Here is a 20422-nt window from a genome sequence, read left to right as displayed (position 1 = left end):
TTCATCACCAATACACTTCCCTTCTTAGGGCTTGCAGTGGGTATTCCAAAATGTGGTGATTGCTATACTGAAAAGTACACAAAGAGACCCCTTAAATTTTTATTCAAATATTTTAAAAAGTTGATAGACAAAATTATTCCAATTTCTTGTAGTGATTGCTGAAGACAATCTCCCCCCCACCCCATTTTCCATATACAAAGTTTTATGTTCTTTACTAGCTTGTTTCACTAAACTAAGCTATCTGTCTCTAGCAGTTGGATCAAACAGCCTGGAACAAGTTCAGGGTTTTAACTGCTCATGTTGCTAGGCAGTATTTCTCATGATTAAAACTTCATATTTGTTCTGACAAGGGAAAGGTGAGTACCTAACATTTTCTTCAGGAAAAGTTTGTCATGTTATTAACATGATTAGCAGTAACTTCCTACCCACTTATTTGCTCTTTCACCTCTTAACTCATATAGCACCAGAGTTTTTGCCCAAACTTACTACTCATGGTTGGAGTGCCAAAAGGTACATAGGCATTAACAGCATCAAGTAGGGAGTTTGTTTGTTAGTTCTTAAAGCTTACCTACATAAGCCAAGCACTTGCGCAGCCCTCTACTACCTGACCAATTTGATACTGCCACCAGCCCCATTCAGACATCAGGACAAGGTAGTGTGGCTTATGGGGAAAGTCTGTCTTAACATTTACTTTCCTTCTGGAGTAAGAGGGGTAGGAAATTTCTGGCTTCTAGCTGCTTCTGTAGATACAAAAAGACTTCTGCCATTGTGCAAGGCAAGAAGTATTTTTCAGAATAGGGGAATGAACATCCAAGACAGGAAGCATTAAAGTCACACTCCAACGTAACACCACAGCTCTATACTTCTCTCCTCATTTCAGTATGCCTTGTGTCTGCTAAACACCTACATGTACATAACTTCAACAGGGGAAAGCATGAATAGTCATACCCCTCTATAGTAAAGGAATCAGTTCACCAAAAGCTCAACAAGGAAGAGTAATTTTCACTTTACAGGCAAGTGATGCTCACAAATATCCTTTCACCAGTCTTTTCCCACTCCACATCTCAGAGCAGGGAGGTGTCGCTCTTCATTTTATGAAGTGATACAAGTCCATAGAACTCTGAAGAAATGTAGTCTTCTTTTTGGGACTGAAAAGCAGACATGAGTATGCAAAGGAGGTAGAGGGGATTAAAGTACAATTTTAAAATACCATCATACCCTGATATTACAAATAGAAATTTAGTGGTACAGTAGTTGGATGTACTAGTGCAGAGAGACTAGAAGCAGCTCCCACATGGCCATCACCTGCAGACTCAGGTGCGTGTGATTTTATCTGGAGGCATGAATCCTGTGTCTCCAAGTGTTCTAAGTGCCACTCTTCCACTAGGACGGATCACCAAGTGGGTTATACTGCCATTATTAAGGGACATCCGAAGCCAGCCTTCTGGGGGGAACTGTAATGCTCTATTAAAAGAGAAAGCAATTAGTATATGGTTTACTCCACAAGCATATGTGAAGATTAGCATGCATCTGACAGAACTATTGTCTATCATTTCTTCTATCTAGAACAGAACCACCCCCATGAAGCTGTCAGCCTCCAGCATTTACAGTAGGGCTAAATATTAAAAAAAAAGTATTTTTAATTTATAAGGGAGGTCTCACTCAGAGGCTTGCTAGGTGAAAGGGGTCTACCATACAAAAAAGTATGAGAACCACTGCTGTATACCAAGCAGCTCACATGCAGAATCTCTGCCTACTGCTATCTTTGAAAAGTTGATATTGAGTGGTCAAAGTTAACATGAAAGCATATATGGCTTTGTTAATCAGTGGCCACTCCAGCAGGCTTTTATAAAAGAGTGCAACAGATTAATGTAGATTGGACATGGAAAGCTTAAAAAAACCTGTTGCCAGGAGAGCTTTGAGTAACCTAATAAAACAAGATGACAGCTGCCCTAGATTCAAGACCAAGGAGCCAGTGTAGAAGTTTTCAACTTTGGTATTGTGGTTACACTCCTTGAAAAGAAAGGTTCTCAGAGGAAAAGCAGCTGATAGGAAGGAAACGACAAACTATATCATGCACTTGATGTAGAGGCTCTTGTTTAGCAGTCCTTTCCCAGCTCTAATAGGATAGTTTACTCCCACAATTACTAACTGAACTTGGCACATTAAATTATAGCACAACACCTGGAGACAGTATTAGAATACTATGCCAGAGTAAGACTATAGCTTTGACTGCTGCAGCTCAAACCATTAGTGGCCACAAACATCAACACCAATTAAAAAGTATTATTTTATACTGTGGCTTCCCAAAGAGTGCAAAAATGTTCTGCTGCAGTAGTCAAACTAATTTTAAACTAGACGTAGAGAGGTGGGGAAAGCAGGGAGGGAATGGAGTGAAGGGGAGCCACAGCATAATTTAAGCGGAGTCCTCAGCTGCAGAGAATTGGTGGTTAGGGAAGGTTATGACCTGGAGGTTCACAGTGAGAAGGACATGAGATGGGGTGAGCAAGTCCACTGAGAACTTTAGGAAACCAGGCAGGAGAGTGAACTGGAGTCATAGGTGCATAGGAAGTCAGTGAAGATGACAGGATATAATCCCCTTTGTGCAGAAAAGTAGTCTGGCTCTAACCTCAGCTTTCTTCAACAAGGGGAAATAGCACTGTTTACCTTGCCAATAAGTACTAGAGTTTTTAAAGCACCAAAGAGGGCACACTAATATAGCTCACAGCAGAGAAACACAGATCTATGGTTTTAACAGAGTATCTGCTTACTAGAATAGAATAGCATGAATGCTTTGTTGCTAGTGAATGGCAACTGTCCTGCTCACAAGGCAAATAATTTGTTAGGCCAGAGCCTGTAGAGAAGAATGGTAGCTGGGTAAAGACCTAACACTATCCCTCCCCAGTTCCTGAGCCACCTTGCTGCCCTAGCGGTAAGGGTTTTTTCCCCCCATTGACATTAAATGCTTTTGGGAAATAAATTTATTTAGCTGCAGGAATCCTGAACTGCTGACACAAAGGTGCTAGTTCTGTTTTAAGGCAATATGAACCACTGGGTATGCATGTAATCAAGTTTGAGTCCAACTAAAAGCCACCTCAAAATACCTGCATACCACTGAGGCCTGCATAAAGTTAAACTTTCTATTACTCTACAAACATTTTGTATTTGTCCAAGTTTCTCTTGACAGCAGTCCACACCTGAGTTGTGCCAAAAACTAGAATAGCCTAGGACAGCATTAATGATCTGATGTTAATATAAAACCTAGAAAATCAGTCCCAATTCTCAGTACTCTGTACTAGTCTCTCATTATTAATTCAGTGTGGATGTTCAAAATTATTTTAAAATCCCTTTTTCATATCTGTAGATTAATCTTCTGATCATATGTTGTAAGCACAGCTGCTCAGAGAACCAGGCACTCATCCCCTCCAGTCACTTCAAACCTGTTAACTGATTTCCTAGCTGTAATGGACTAGAGACAGTGCAGTGCACTAACCCAATTTAAAAAGGTTAAAGGTTTGACATTTAAATGTGCAGGTGGGTATTTGGTCCCTCATAAATTACCTGCAAACTATGTAGCGGATCACATTGGCATGGCAAACAAAAATCTCATAGCTGTCCTCTTCCTGTTTTGCATCAGCCCTATGAATATAGTTTCGGAAAGCAGCCTCAATACGAGCCCCATCTTCATAATACTGCTGATGACAAGAGAGTTTGTAAGTAGACACTGAAACAGATCAAACCAGCCATGAAGCTACATGCACCTTCAAAAGGGGTGCTGCTTTTGGCTATGGCTACACTACTGCTCAAGCTGACATAAATTATGTCGCTCCTGGGTGTGAATTAGCCACCCTCCTGACAGACATAATTTATGGCAACATAAGCACTGGTGTGGACAGCGCTATGTCAGCAGTAGAGCTTCTCCCACCAACATAACTACCGTCACTCTCAGGAGCTGGAGCAATTAAGCCAACAGGAAAGCGCTTTTCCCCCCCCCCATCAGCTCAGAGCAGCGACAATAGAGACCTTTCCAGTGCCGCTGTAAGCTCTCTAGTGTAGCCATAGCCTTAGACAGTTATAATTCCTTTAGGGAAAAATAGCTCAGCCTCAAACCTGGCCAAGCGGCGAACAGAACACTGCCAGGTTACTATGGGGAATTTAAAGTTATGACCAAATATTTTAAAATATAGGACAGGTAAAAGGTATGGAGTGATCCAAGGCCTAGGACATACAGCCTACAAACAAACAATACAGTTAATTAAAGACTGGACTATGCAGATTATTTATATATAAAAAATATAAACTTACCACAGCTTCTGGTTTCCAGTGAGATACTGGAGGGACTGGTTCTATAGGAGCTCCTTCTCTTAGCAGGTCAGTACTAATTTTTTTGACCCCTGGAAATGAAGTACACATTCAGAAAGTGAAGTAAAAGCCACTTTATAGGCCAGTTCACAAACAGACCAACCACATAATTTCTCTTGCCATCAACCTAACCCAAGAATCCTTACCACCATCTACAGGCAGGAGTGAAACCACACCTCAGAACAGCTGCTATCTTTATCCATCACCCTTTCAGTATGCTACCACCTCCTCCTCCTCCTTTAATTTAAAGTGACAAGCACTGCACACAGCAGCATCCAGTACACACTTTCCATACAAGAGTGGCTAACCCAGTCACAACACTGTCCTGTATTAATTCCAACAGCTCTTGTAGAAATGATCATTAGCATTCTCTCCCTTTCAGCAGAGTTGCACTTCCAGACGCAGGTCTGTGGCAGTCAGTAAGCATTCTTGGTTACAAGCTAACTATTCCAGCCTCTCCTCCTAAACATTCTGAAAGTTCAAAGAGCAAACTGCCAACGTCTCCTACACAGTAATACATTCAGGTATCGACCACTCAGAGGGGTCAGCTCACTCTTTAAATTGCAGCTTCATTTCTACTTCGTCTTTATGACTATTTCATTTTTAAATTAAAAAGTTAATTTACAAAGTGTACAGTGGTCTAGGATATGGCTACACTTCAACTGAACACTACATGTCAAAAGGTGCAAAAGCAGCAATCATAAGACAGCATTATGCTATCAAACCCCACTTACCTGGAAGATGCTTGCTGATGATGTCGGTTGTTTCCATTGCTCTGGTCATAGAGGAGTGGATAATTGTATCAAATTTCAACCCCAAACTTGCCAGCCTGCGCCCAGTCAGCTCTGCCTGCTCACGACCTTAAGAGTGAGATTAGCTATATAATAAATTGCTGATATTTTGCTCTTTATATTTAACAAATATTAGCTCATCATCCTTCTATGCCAGCCCTGATCCTTCCTTCCAGCAGTCAATGCTTTTAGCAGCATCACCACCAAGAGACCAGGCTTGCTAGCTGCCAAGCTCCAATTCACATTACACAGGCTGGAAGGGATTTCTGTTGGTTAGGCCAGATCCAGTTCTTTTAGTTTCTGATTCTCCACTTTAATGGGAAGCACTGAAGAGAGGACCTCACCCATTAGTCATGGTCCTTGCTTTTTAAATCCCACAAGGTGAACCACTTCCTCACTGGGCCCATGCAAATAGCTGTTACTGTAGCTAGGTCTTCAATTTGCCAGTCACTTTCTACCGCCCCTACATTCTAGGAATGCAGAAGAAGGAGAATTGTGTGCATGTCTGGTAGTCCTGCTTGAAACAAAGGCTGCAGATATGTTAGCTTGGAAGGAAACATGCATTATCCACTAATTGAGCTTCCTCAGATGTTACTTGCAAGATGAGAATAAGTTTTTACCTACTATCCCAGGGTATTTAAAATCTTAAATAAGCATAGATGGATAGAAGGGTAGATGGCTGAAGGAGACATATGACCAGACAATTGCAGAGCCAAGAATATAAGCCAGGAATCTACTATTCTAACCACTGTTATTGTCTCATCAGATGTGTATTTAATATATTCACACCTTTAATCAAATTTGTTCTTGAGCATGCAAATTAAAACTCAGAAAGCATCCATATTAACATCTGGCACCATGTTTTCAGCAACTGAAGCAGCATCACATACAGAAAATTCTTGCCCTTTCAGGGAAAAAGGGTATAAAAACACCAAAGATGTTTACCACTCTTTTTTAAATTAAACAGCTACAGAATTCTAGTCAGTGCTACTTACAGTTTTTGATATCCAGACATATGCATTAGCCAAGTACAGATTAATTTAGGTATCAGTATACAAACAGATTGTCTCATCTCATCTCAACAAATGGGGGTTTATTAATGTAATTCCCTGCAGCCTCATTAGAGATAAGGATGAAGCAAGGAGCATATATAATGATTCTCTAACTACGAGCACTCCAACTGAAAAGACACACAAGAAAGCCAGAGAAAAAAAATCTAGTTAACAGCTACATGAAACGCCATTTAGTTATTTTCATCACCAGAGTCAAAAGGTGTGGCCTGCATAATAAAATCCCATATAGAAACCCATTTCCAAGACTTTAGAATCCAGAATAGTCATCCTGGGTCTTGAATTTAACTCAAAATTTCAGCCAAGGGAAATTTTAAAAAAATCTGCTGTGAAAGTTTAGTTCAAAGTCTCAAAGGAATCCAGTACGAAGCGCTGAAGCATGATTACTGCACAGGTGGCGGCATGTTTGATATATGCCTAAACATGCATTTTATTTATAGGATGGGGGGGGGGCGACACGACAAACTTATTTTGGCCTATATATGTTCAAAGGATCCAACATCCTAAGTAGGAAGTTGGCAATAGGATCCAGAGCAGAACTGGTTGCATTAACGTATGAGATTAGTGACAGACAAAGAACCTCTTTCTCTATGAAGCTGCACAATCAAGTAGGGTCCTAGTCGCACATACCCAGTTGTGTCAGAGTTCTGTCTTTATCAATCCGGCCATCCAAGTTGTACTGAGAATGGCGGATAAGGAATATGTGTCTGGTAGCTTTTGCTTTGCAGTGATCTAGGCGGGAAGCAAGCTCTTCTTCCCCAGTCTCTTCATTTTTCTTTTTCCGGTTGATAAGAGCCAGTGGCTCACGTCTAAAAATATTAAAACAAGTCATTTTTATATGTGGCAGACGAAAATGTTACAAACAGGGACTCCCGCCTCAATTGATTTCAGTATTTGGAGGATCTAAAGATTTTTTCCCCCAATTATGTTAGCAAAAGTTTTTATCAAACATTTAACTCTTCTCTGAAATACCCCAAAAACCCATATACAACACATTCGAGTTTTACACCCTATCTAGCTGAAGTCAAGCTAGCACCACCCACCTACCTGAGACTCATGCTACCTATTAGTCAGAATATAGTATAGTTGTAATTTAGTTCTCAGGGGGAAAAAATCCCTATAAACACTAGTAAGGGATTCAGGCATGCTTTGACAGACTATTACTCCTGAGGGCATTCTGCACCAAAAAATTAAAAATTCTGCACACAATATTTTAAAATTCTGCAAGTTTTATTTGTCAATAAATAAATGCAGAGGCTCCAGCATGGGTGTGGGGAGCACAGGCCACTGGCTGTACGAAGGTGGGAGATCACCCTGCAGTTCCCCCACCCCAGGGACATGGATTCAGTAGTAAGGCTGCACCCGACCCTGACACAGCACAAGGCCTGGGCCTGCCCCAGAAACTCCTTGGGGCCCTGCCCCTCTGCGCCAGGCGCACCAGGTGTGGGGCAGACAGGCTCAACCAGGCAGGATCCAAGTGGGGAGGAGCTCAGTGTGCAGGGATCCAGGTGTGGGTGAGAGGATTCTGTGTGGGACAATCTAGGTGTGGGGGACCTGGATGCACAGAAGCTTGTTGGGGGAGGTTCCAGGTGCAGAGGCAGGGGGCTTCCAGATGAAGGTAGTTGGGGCTCAAGGGAAGGGTGTGGGGGTCTGGGTGTTGGAAAAGTGGGGCTTAGTAGGGGGGATCTGGGTGCAGCTAGTTGGTGGTCACTGGCATGGGGGCCTGGATGTGGGGGCTCACAGTGCAAGGGGTGGGGCGTGGTTTGGGTGCAGGGATGGGAGTCTGGAGGTAGGGGTTGAGATTCAGTGTGGTGGGGTTTAGGTATGGAGGGCTAGGGGGGTTCTGGATGTACCAGGTGAGGCTTGGCAGGGGTGTCTGGGTGTGGGAGGTCCAAATGCACAGGGGTTGGGAGGCTGGGGGAGCAGCTCCCTGTATAGTGACCCCTCCCCCACAGCTGAGGAGTGATGGAGGTAGGAAGCAGTGGAGGATGCTGAGCTTCCTGCAGCTGGGGGAGGTTTCTGGGGGTGGGTATGACACAGCCCCAGCCACTTCTTGCAAAGGAATAGGAAGTCCTGTCCTTTCCTGCCTCCAGCCTGGCTGAGACTAGCAGCTGATCCCGGCTCAGGGTAGGAGCCACTGGCTGCAGCATCCCCAACCCCGCAGTGATTTACCTCTCCGCCCAGGTGCCTGAAATGATGTACCTGCACAGCTAGGGAGTGGTGTGTGACTGCTCTTTCAGTTTCCCTTTGTTTCCCTGTCATAAAGTCATTTTTCTGTGGGGAAGCAAAGAAATCTGTGGGGGATATGAATTCTGCGCAGTGGTGCAGAATTCCCCCAGCAGTACTTTATGGCATATATTAAAGTACATCCAAGTTACATTCTGTTAGTTTGGAGGAGAGGAGCACAAGCGAGAGCATCTTTGAAATATCTGATTATTAATTTTACTCTTGCCTATTGAGTAGTTACCCTTGGGTTTCCACTGGAGTGTGAATGTCAAGTTAGATGGTATTTTATGCGTAGAGAAAAAGAAATCTGAATGGAATATTCAGCAAAATCTTAATTTTACCTGTCCAATCTTGCAACACCCTATTCCCTACTTGATTCTGAAATTCATTAGAGTGGGAGATCTGATTCAAACTGTTGTATTGTCCATCTATTTAGTGAACTAAAATTATGAACAGTAGGTATGGCGGAGCAACACATTCAGAAACAGGACTCACAGATTGAATCAATTAACTAGGAAAACTCAGACAATGCTAGTTCCACAGCATAACGTCAATTTTTGCCTTATATTTGATTAACACAGAACAGATCTACATTTCTAGAAGGAAAGAAAAAACCCTTCTTGTTCATTTAGCTTCTAGCCAGTGAAACAGGATTGCCAAGAATATGCTGGTACATATCAGGTACCTGTATCAGGAAAACAAAATCATAACCTGTGTTTGTATAGACATTTAATTCTTTGTTCTTGTTTGCTAGAAGCACTGGTTAAGCACGTGTCAACAACTGATTCTCTACACCAGCTAAAAATATTTCTTGCATCCTACTCTATGTTTACCTTTTCTTTGATATGCTACTGTACTAAATTAAGACATAATTAGACATATGGCTCAATTAGTGTTCAGAGTACTATTCAGGTATACAGGAAATTCACAGTTGAGCATACACTAACCCACTTCTTAGTAGTGCAACACATTGGATGTCACTGCAGTACTTACATATGGAAGAACCACCACTGACTGAATCCCCCTGCATAAACCAGGTACAAAGGTGCAGGTAGAGCCTGCAGTGGGACTGGGATCTTGCAGGACCTATTGCCATAATAGCGAGAGCAAGTAAAATGTACTTTGATGCATGCAGGATTGGATGGTCAAAAAAACCCGAAAGAAAAGGAGTACTTGTGGCACCTTAGAGACTAGCCAATTTATTTGAGCATGAGCTTTCGTGAGCTACAGCTCACTTCATCGGATGCATACCGTGGAAACTGCAGCAGACTTTATATACACACAGAGATCATGAAACAATACCTCCTCCCACCCCATTGTAGGGAGAGTGGTCACTTTGGATGAGCTATTGCCAGCAGGAGAGTGAGTTTGTGTGTGTATGGGAGTGGGGGGGGGGGGGTGAGAAAACCTGGATTTGTGCTGGAAATGGCCCACCTTGATTATCATGCACATTGTAGGGAGAATGGTCACTTTGGATGAGCTATTACCAGCAGGATAGTGAGTCTGTGTGTGTGTGTTTTTTGGAGGGGGGTGAGGGGATGAGAGAACCTGGATTTGTGCAGGACATGGCCCACCTTGATTATCATGCACATTGTGTAGAGAGTTGTCACTTTGGATGGGCTATTACCAGCAGGAGAGTGAGTTTGTGTGTGGGGGATGGAGGATGAGAAAACCTGGATTTGTGCTGGAAATGTCCCAACTTGATGATCACTTTAGATAAGCTATTACCAGCAGGACAGTGGGGTGGGAGGAGGTATTGTTTCATGATCTCTGTGTGTATATAAAGTCTGCTGCAGTTTCCACGGTATGCATCCGATGAAGTGAGCTGTAGCTCATGAAAGCTCATGCTCAAATAAATTGGTTAGTCTCTAAGGTGCCACAAGTACTCCTTTTCTTTTTGCGAATACAGACTAACACGGCTGTTACTCTGAAACCAAACAGAGTGCAGTAATTTGCAGAAAAACAATCTTTTTTTAAAAAATAAAGGTTTTAAAACAAATTTGAGCAAGGGATAGAAATATCTGAGGTCTATTGTAACAGGAGTTAAAGTATTTTTTACATGATTTAAGCAAGTTTTTTTAATTCTTTTAGTGGTAAAAATTGTGTCTGAATTCTATTTATATATAGACTATATTAACGGACCTTTTTGGGGGGTGGGAGGGGGATTAGTAGCATGGGGAAATCTCTCTCTCTTGTGGGATTTACAGGTGGGAGCATGATAAAAATACAAGAAACAATGCGGGAGCAAAACTGGGTATTGCGGGATGGGACAGGAGAGGGATTTAAAAAGTAGTCCCGCATGGGGTTCTAGGGGCAGGCAAAGAATAGTTCTCATGAACCCTTGTATACAGCATTATATGAAAATCTTTAGAGAACAGATATAGTCTCAACCCTGAATTTTCTTACTCTCCTAGTTTTAGGTCCTCTGTATCTTGACTGCATTCTGGAAAGAATATTTACAGAAATATGCTAACATAGTTTCACATTTCAGCATTGGCAGAATCATTAAGCTACTGCTTGAAGTCCAATATTCCCGTGGATCTGTAAAGATGTAAAAGTGGCAAATAAACTTGGGCATTTGTATCACCTGTATGCTATAACTGCATTAGCATTGTGTGTGCTAAGCTATGCACTATAATAGTATCTGTTTAGCCAATCTATGTTCATTAGTTTAATATTATTCACATCATGAGCAGCATGTCTACCTGTTCTAGATATCAGCTACACAGGAAAGCCATTCCTGCACAAGTACTAGAAGAGTTATCACCTCTGAATCTTGTTAATTTATAGGAGGGAGGGGCTGTTTGTGCAAATTTAACACTCATTGAAGATGACAGAAAGATGTGCTGAGATCTAGACAGCCAGCTTCCCTCAAAACCTTACCAAAGTGCCTCAGTCTTGAACCTGGAAACCACCTTTAAGGGTGAAAGGGAAGTTCAGTAATCCTGGTCCATTCAGCTCTTTGCTTCTCTGCAGAGACTGTCAACAAACCTATTGTCCAAACAGCCTCAACACTGCAGTGGTGGCTTTTACTGATGTGAACTAGATCAAAACAAAATTCAGATATAGGGAAGCAGGAGGAACAGGCTGAAAGATACTCCATTTTAGAATTACTTCATAGAATATCAGGGTTGGAAGGGACCTCAGGAGGTCATCTAGTCCAACCCCCTGCTCAAAGCAGGGCCAATCCCCAACTAAATCATCCCAGACAGGGCTTTGTCAAGCCTGACCTTAAAAACCTCAAAGGAAGGAGATTCCACCACCTCCCAAGGTAACCCATTCCAGTGCTTTAACACCCTCCCAGTGAAAAAGTTTTTCCTAATATCCAACCTAAACCTCCCCCACTGCAACTTGAGACCATTACTCCTTGTTCTGTCATCTGCTACCACTGAGAACAGTCTAGATCCATCTTCTTTGGAACACCCTTTCAGGTAGTTGAAAGCAGCTATCAAATCCCACCTCATTCTTCTCTTCTGCAGATTAAACAATCCCAGTTCCCTCAGCCTCTCCTCATAAGTCATGTGTTCCAGTCCCCTAATCATTTTTGTTGCCCTCCGCTTGACGCTTTCCAATTTTTCCACATCCTTCTTGTAGTGTGGGGCCCAAAACTGGACACAGTATTCCAGATGAGGCCTCACCAATGTCGAATAGAGGGGAACGATCACATCCCTCGATCTGCTGGCAATGCCCCTACTTATACAGCCCAAAATGCCACTGGCCTTCTTGGCAACAAGGGCACACTGTTGACTCATATCCAGCTTCTCATCCACTGTAAGCCCTAGATCCTTTTTGCAGAACTGCTGCCTAGCCATTTGGTCCCTAGTCTGTAGCGGTGCATGGGATTCTTCCGTCCTAAGTGCAGGACTCTGCACTTGTCCTTGTTGAACCTCATCAGATTTCTTTTGGCCCAATCCTCTAATTTGTCTAGGGCCCTCTGTATCCTATCCCTACCCTCCAGCATATCTACCTCTCCTCCCAGTTTAGTGACATCTGCAAACTTGCTGAGGGTGCAATCCACGCCATCCTCCAGATCATTAATGAAGATACTGAATAAAATCGGCCCCAGGACCAACCGTTGGGACACTCTGCTTGATACTGCCTGCCAACTAGACATGGAGCCATTGATCACTACCCGTTGAGCCTGACGATCTAGCCAGCTTTCTATCCACCTTACAGTCCATTCATCCAGCCCATACTTCTTTAACTTGCTGGCAAGAATACTGTGGGAGACTGTGTCAAAAACTTTGCTAAAGTCAAGGAATAACAGTCCACTGCTTTCCCCTCATCCACAGAGCCAGTTATCTCGTCATAAAAGGCAATTAGATTAGTCAGGCATGACTTGCCCTTGGTGAATCCATGCTGACTGTTCCTGATCACTTTCCTCTCCTCTAAGTGCTTCAGCTATCGTCAATTTGCTTGTTTCCAGCAGAAAACAATATGAGCTTAGAAGACAGCTTTGTGCTTTCAGTTTACTAAGTCAGCCCCAGGCCCTTCCAACAGCACTTATTTTTAACTTAGTTTTAGTGCATCTATTTATCCTCTATTTAGATCCCGCTCCCCTACCACACAGCTGCTTTAAGCCTCCCTCTTTCATTCTCTCACACTGCACAAAGTAACCCTCCTGCAGCTCACACAGATTAGCCCCATTGCTATCCTGCTGCCAATACCAACATTGCACTCTACCACCATAAACCTTGCCCAAATCTTCCACAAATTAGCCCTCATGGTTCTGTTTCTCCAACAGACATACAGTAATCATCTCCATCTCATACAAATCATTTTACTACTCCTCCCTGTCTCAACACACACAAAGTAATCCTCCTCCTCCTGATCCTACAGCACACAGAACAATCAATTTCTTCAGTGCATTACATATTTTGCTTCTACAGTTTACACACATCTGTGTATTTGTTTTATGCATTTTTATAAGGAATAGTACTTGGACTCTGGCTGAATAAAATTAGTCTGGTCACAGAGAGTTGCCGCTTAACTGAACTGTGATTTTTGCGGTCAACAGCCCCCATGAGTAGCTTTAATAACATTTGATCAATATTTTGATTTGATAAACACACTACTCTACTAAATAAAGAATGAGCCTCATATGTTTTTAAAAGTTGAGAGATTTCTGAAGTTGTTTCCTTTTCTCCAACGGTAAGACATTAGAAAAAACATGCCCCATAAGGAAGATTCATGTCTATAATATATTTTACAGGACTACTTTTATTCTACTAGTGAACTGTCTTATAAAAGATGCATGGGTAAGACAAGTCTGCAAGGATGGCTGTCAAAATTCATACTTGGAAAGCTGATCCTACCAAGTGTGGTGAAAAATACACAAATGAAAAACCCACGGCAATTTTGATATATTACTACAAAGCAATTTATACCTCAGGGAACAACAGAAATATCAGTAATTTTAAGAACAAATCCTAACTAGATAGTCTAGCTCAACACTACTTCCATATTAAACCAATCTTTAGGTTTTGATGCATAGGAAATTTTTAAAACTACTCCTAGAAGTTTGCAGCTTGAGTGGGTTCCTTTATGAACTTACTTTTTTTTTTTCCTTCAGAGACCTAAAGACCAACAAATTTAAATCTGCAACAGGGCCATTCTCTTCTAAAAGTCTTCTAAATTTGACTGGACAGGGGTTTTCTAGCAGGTGTAAGTAACAGTGCTCAGACTTTCAATTCCAGCCTGATTAAGTGACACATGCTCCTGTTTCAAAGATAGTTGTCCTTTCACCCCTTCACCTCCCCAGATCTAGAGATCATTGAGACCAATTATCTATTCTGACTGCTCTTGCATGTTGCATCTTTAAAGGGGAGAATTCCTGATGATTCACTTATTAATAAGTTATTCTTAAGAGACTCAAAGAAAAATTTCCAGTACTCACTAAGACGACTTCAAGTCACACACTGCCTTTAAGAAGTTGAATCAAAGCTACTGGAAACAACTTGAAGCATGACAATTCTGAAATAAGATTTTTCCTTAGATTTTTTCCATACAGATTTCTAATTCTCATTTTCCATTAAATAGAAGCTCTCTAGGGTGACATAACAAAAGTAACATTCTATATGGAGTAGAGACAAGGCCAGTCTTATTTTAATTAGACACTTTAGTTCTCAGAGAACCAGATTTAAACCAAAGTAATAGTCCATGCTTAGTGTGATAGAGTGTTTTCAACTTTCATGTAAAAGCTTATTGGAGTTAATCTGCATTAGTTCTTACATAGTCTGCAGTTTCTAGCTTCAAAAACTAAACTCCAAAAAAGTGGCAATTATGTTTCTCTATTCCCCACAGTAGACATCCTAATTCATGCATGTGATAATGAGCAATCAAATTTGCAGAAGTAAACTTTTCCAAGAAGCACTGACCAATTGTGTGCTATGTGCGTGTATATTTAGCAACCTTAACTATAGGTTACGGCCAGCTCTAGCTGTAATTAATTTCAGAAATACACTTTTTGGACAGCCACAGTAAAAGGCTGCACTACCAGTTAGAGTCACAGAGATAGACATCTAGTCTGACCTGTATATGACAGGCCACCACCGCCCAGCACTAAACTCAACAATTGAAGCTAGACCAAAGTACTCCAGCCAACAGGAAACTAGACTATTATGTGCCACAAGCATAGACAGGCAGCACCAAGGTGCACCAGTGCCTAAAGCCCACTCAATGATAGGGAAATGATTGAGATACTTCCAGATAATCCTGGCAAGTAACCTGCACCACACACTGCAGAGGAAGCCAAAAAAAACCCCAACAACTAAGATCACTGCCAACCTGACCTGGGGGAAATTCCTTTCTGACCTCACATAGTTAAACTCTGAGCACATGAGAAAAAAAACAGTCAGCCAAGCACCCGAGAGAGAGAATGCTCATTGACACCTGAGAGCTCTGGCCTTCTCCATCCAGTGTCCCATCTCTGGCCATGGCTATCCCTGATCCTTCAGAGGAAGGATATTAAAAAAAAACAGAATAGACTGGAGATGGAAAAAAATCCCTTCATGACTCCTGCACGTGGCCATTTGAACCCTTGAAGCATGAGCTTTTAGGAACATAAAACAAACCACAAATGAGAAGCAGGGTTGCTGAGCCCAGCCTCCTACCATCACAAGCTAATGAAAACGTCCTATCACATGGCTATGTTAGAGAACTTTGAGTAGTATATCAAACAATGAAAAGGTAGTATAAAGAGCAGCTCAAGTGAATTTGTGACATATAACTTGGCTAGTCACCCATCACACCACTAAATGGTGTCTGCCCTGATAGATGTATCATCTACACTGCAAAAAATAATCCAGATCTCTCATATATTGAAAACGACATGTTTTTGTGGCAATCTACAAGTCATTCCCCCACTCTAGCAGTAGAGAGATCAACTGAAAACCCAACTATTTTCGTATCACTTAGAGGGCTCAAGTGAGATCAGAAACCCGCTTGTGCTAAGTACAGTACATAAAAATTGTGAGCTCTTTGAAGCAGGCAGTGACTCACCTTTTTCGTTATTAAAAGTGGCAAAGGGTGGGAGTAAAGAAGCATTACACTCACTTTACAGATGGGCAACTAAAACAGACAATAAGTCACTTGCTCAAGGTCACCCAGGATGTCTGTGATAGATCTAGGAACTGAACCTGAATCTCCTGAGCTCAGCATCTTACAGAGAGGAAGGATAGACTTGTGGTTATTACAACCTCTGCAAGTGCTTGTCCATTTAGAAATAGATTTTAAGTCCCACAATTGCCCAATCTTCTAGTTGTTGTCTAAAATGGTTTGCTTTCAGAGCATAGTTTACTATTGTACTCTAATTCTGGCTACTATTCACAAGGGCTAGAGTCAAGTTAGCAATCCGAGTAACCATCTGTAGCTGCTCTGTGGTCTGTGTCAAGTGATTTGGTATGGTGTCAACTAAAGTCATCACAGTAAACAAATGGCCTCATCACAAAAAGTTCATAACTGGCCCTTGTGATGCAGGTCTGAATACAGCAGCCAAGAATGGATTGGGAATAAATTGATCTACCCTCCCCACTGCAAGTAGGCCTCCATGTCAGAGAGAGGGCATACTAGTGGGCATATTAAGTTTGATTTCAGTCTGCTACAGTTGTTACATAGTTAAGTACATTTCTAGTGAAAGGAGCAAGGTTGACTGAAGTACTAGAAATAAACTTCATTTGCACACAGAAGTAAATATGGGTAATTAATCATGTGGATTCATCAGCACATGAATTCTACAAATAGTCAGATACGCCATTTGGCCACATACCTACACACACACCCACCCCAAAGATAACTAAAAATAACTATTTAAAAATGCATCATTGCTTTGAGATTTTTAAATTACATCTATCTAGCACAATCTTTAGGCATATTAGATTGGATAATGCCTCATGTTTTGATTCGAACACATTATACAATCAAAACAGCCTGCTAGGATTTTAGTTTGGATTTTGTTTTATTAAACTGGAGTCTGGCATACAAATCTCTCTGGGGAGATAATTACACCAGACAGGAGCTCAATGAGCTAAAGCTTGATACTTATATTTGCCCATTTTAACTGCAAAGTATTTATTATAATGAACAATACAGATGATTAGTCATTAGCTGAATATAGTCAGTCCCCTAGAGAGGCAGGCAAATTAAGTTCATTAGAATTAAAGAAAAAAAAATCTAAATCTGATTTGCAGTTGCAGAGATTAACCAAACAGTATGTTTGATATCTGCATAGTCAAAAGTTTACTATCCACAAAAGCACTCTGATAGATTCAGTCCTATATAAACTAAGCCTTTTTATGATACAAGATATTAAGATAATTTTTTACACAAAATGGTTAATTTAATAAAAACTGAATAATCCAAACAGGCTAATTACTGCAATTTCTGATACTGCATACACTTGGACTTCACAGTCTCCCTATTCCAAAGAATTAGTAGGATACATTTACTGAGCCAAAAAGGAGAAATGACTTGTATATGTCTATACCATAGAGAGGACTATGAATTCCATAAATTAAAAACGAAGAAGGTATTCCTACAGAATATTTAGGCTCTATAAAGACACAAATTACTTAACATTATTAACCTCAGTATTTTAGCTTTATTTAAGTTTCGCATAATTCTACCTTCCTACAGTTCCTCCTGAAATTTCAATTACCTGAATTCACTTCCTGTTTTAAATTGTTGCATAGTTCAGTGCTGCTAAGAGCTATTAGTTGCCACAGAGAAAGTTCCACTACAGAGAAAGTTATACCTCAATGGCAGCTGAGCAGACCCCTCTATATAGTCTGTGGAGTACTTTGAGATCAAAGAGTCTAGGTATTAGTTATTAATTTCTCCTCCCACTCTGTTATGAAGTTGGTTATATGTCATGTTCTCTTAAAACGCCCCCCAATAGACCTATATTTATGTCCATCCCGCAGGGGCCTGCAATAATTTCACTTTCGTTATTGTAATGAACTTATATCAGGAAGGGGAATCGTCAAATGCATCCAGTGAAGTGAGCTGTAGCTCACCGAAGCTTATGCTCAAATAAATTTGTTAGTCTCTAAGGTGCCATGAGTCCTCCTTTTCTTTTTGCGGATACAGACTAACAGGGCTGCTACTCTGAAACCTATCAAATAGAGAGCGTAGACAGCAGTAGTTGAAAGATTTATCATACGTAATTATGCCTTTTGTGTGCTATTTTTCTACGTGTAAGTCGTTTAGGTGTGGCGGTGGTAGTGGAGAGGTAATGTGCTGTTTATTTGCACCCCAATACACCAGAGGTGGCTGCATTTCCAGGGTACTTACGTAATTTAACGATGAAGCAATTTAGAAAGGCAGGCCCGCTCCCACAGCAGCTTTTATCCAGCATCCCAAAACACTTTACAAACAGGGGCAAATCCTCCTCTTTTCAGACTGGGAAACTAAAGGACCGAGACATTAAGTGACTTGCCCGCAGTCAATCAGCAGCTGGACCAGGACTGGAACTCAGGAGAGTCCTGACTCCCTAATCATCTTCTCTCCTCATTACCAAAACCACAAGCGGCAGGGCGTGCGCGCCTCCCCCACGAGAGCCCATTTGGGGCCAGGCAGCCCCCTCCTGCAGGAAAGGCCTTTCCCCCCGACAGGGAGCGGGAGGGACCCTGGGTTCCCCCATGTGCATCCCCCCCACAAGGAAGAATCAAAGCGCCCCCAGTGGGGAGGACTGAGGGACCCCTCCGCCCGCCGGCAGCCCGTGTCGCCCGGGGACGGGGAACTCGGGGCGCAGCCTTGAGGCCGCTCGCTGGGTCCCAGCGGGGGGACCCGCTGCCCAGCCCCCTAGGCCCCGGCCCCACCTGCGGGCAGACGCGGCTCGCTCCTACCTGTCCCAGTTGCTGTCCCAGTAGCCGCCCGCGCCGGCGGCTCGCTCCACCCAGCCCGGCGCTGCGGGGCAGGAGGCGGCGGCGGGGGGCAGGAGCAGCAGCCCGGGGGCGGGGGCGGGGGCTCCCGCCGACCGGGTCTCCGCGTCCCCCCCGGCGCCCCGGGCCGGCTGCTTGCCCACGCCCACGGCCGAGAAGAGCACGGAGCCGCCGGCCAGCCCGCAGGCGGCCAGCGCCAGCGCCCGGCGGAATGACATGGCCACGGCAGAGCCGGGGAGCCTGAGCGGGAGCGGAGGCGAGCCGGCACTTCCCGCCCCCCTCACAGCTCCGCCCTGGACGGGGCGCGGCGCGGGACAAGCTTCCTCCGCGCAGCGCACTGCCCGCTGGCCTAGGAGGATGAATGGCAGGGGAGGGAAAGGAGGGAGCGGAAGGGCGGATGGTAAAGGGGGGAGAAGAATGAGGGAGAGGAGGAGGGGGAAAGGGGAGGGTAAGGTGAGAGGATGAGAGGCAGAAGCAGAAAGAAGAAGTGGGGGGAGAAGGAGGGAGAGAAAGGGTGAGGGGGGAGGAGGAGGGTAAGGGGGAGAAGAGGCAGGGGGAGGTCTAGAGGAAGGGGAAAGATTGAAGAAAGTATGGAAAGAGAGATGGGGAGGGTGTCCCCCAGACCATGTTATTAATTATGAGTTTGTACTGGAATATCACCCAAGAGCCCAGTCATAGTTCAGGACCACACTGTGCTGGGCGCTGTACAAACACAGAAGGAGAAGACCGCCTTTGTCCTATATAGCTCTGTGCTTCCCTTCCCACATGGCTGGCCGCAAGTTCCGAGCTGGTCCCTGGCCCCAGCCCTCTCCTGTGCTGACCCCCTGCCTGACATGAAGGACAGTTGTGGCTTCTCTCAGACCCTTAAGCATTATGAACTGTATTTACATGCACAGCAGCAGCATATCCCACCCCCAGCACGCTGCACAAGCCAGTGGGAACAGTGACCAGAATATCATGAAACAGTGGCAATTAAGGAAAATAAACCAAATAGATTCTAATGGGTACTTGACTTGCATTGAGTCAGTAGGCTTGCTGACGGGATTAGGCCCTCAATTGTGTTTCATTGTTATTTGTCCCCAGACATTAAAAACATAGGCCTTCATCCTGCACAGGTAGTTCCCTATGCCCATATTGAGCGCCAATGAGACTCCACCTTGGTGCAGGGGGTTACCCACACGGAGATCATTGCAGAAAAAAAGCCCCAATGTGAGTATCTCTGGGCTAAATTCAGTCCCAGTGTAAAAGCAGGCACCAATCAGTTGATCCCAATAGATTTGAGCTAGCTTACACTGCAGTGGAGTGGATTTGTTGCTTAAGAGCTACAAAGGAAGTGGGTTTAAATAAACCATGTGACTCAGATACATTTAAAAAAAAAAAATTGTAGAGTTGGAGATAAATTGTCTTGCACATATAACTGGCCAGTACCTACCTCCCTTAGTTTCCTGACAAACTGTTCAGCTATCAAGCCCACATTTCTCGGTTGCTTATTAACAGTGCACTCCTTTCCAAAACAAATTGTGCTCCACAATTATCTAACAAATATTAACTGAGCCCTAGTGCAAGTTCTTTTCCTTGAATCAGGATCCTTGTT

At 43.1% G+C, this 20422-nt stretch overlaps 1 protein-coding gene across 2 annotated transcripts; it reads right to left on the bottom strand.

Moving 5' to 3' along the window:
• Positions 1-85: 85 nt before the first annotated feature.
• PGAM5 (PGAM family member 5, mitochondrial serine/threonine protein phosphatase) lies at positions 86-19109 on the bottom strand. Of its 2 annotated transcripts, none has more exons than XM_048821836.2 (6): positions 18793-19109; positions 6854-7032; positions 5097-5222; positions 4306-4394; positions 3562-3695; positions 86-1464 (listed from the first exon to the last, which is right to left on the bottom strand). In XM_048821836.2, the coding sequence occupies exons 1-6, from the start codon at positions 19044-19046 to the stop codon at positions 1314-1316; spliced, it is 933 nt and encodes a 310-aa protein (XP_048677793.1). In that variant the 5' UTR covers positions 19047-19109; the 3' UTR covers positions 86-1313. The 2 variants fall into 2 exon arrangements, with proteins under 2 accessions (XP_048677793.1, XP_048677794.1); XM_048821837.2 differs by having other exon boundaries at positions 3562-3692; positions 18793-19106.
• Positions 19110-20422: the final 1313 nt, after the last annotated feature.

Source organism: Caretta caretta, chromosome 15 (genome assembly GCF_965140235.1).
Source record: "Caretta caretta isolate rCarCar2 chromosome 15, rCarCar1.hap1, whole genome shotgun sequence".
NCBI classification, from domain to species: domain Eukaryota; kingdom Metazoa; phylum Chordata; order Testudines; family Cheloniidae; genus Caretta; species Caretta caretta.
Note: the sequence above shows the minus strand (reverse complement) of the source record. Positions and strands in the feature narration are given on the sequence as shown.

Excerpts from the sequence above, each read along its gene's own strand:
- PGAM5 (XM_048821836.2), bottom strand. The coding sequence starts at position 19,046 with ATGTCATTCCGCCGGGCGCTGGCGCTGGCCGCCTGCGGGCTGGCCGGC. Across the intron at positions 5,223-6,853 it reads CAGAACTCTGACACAACTGG|GTCGTGAGCAGGCAGAGCTG; the intron begins GTATGTGCGACT and ends CTCACTCTTAAG. Across the intron at positions 4,395-5,096 it reads CATCAGCAAGCATCTTCCAG|GGGTCAAAAAAATTAGTACT; the intron begins GTAAGTGGGGTT and ends CTTCATTTCCAG.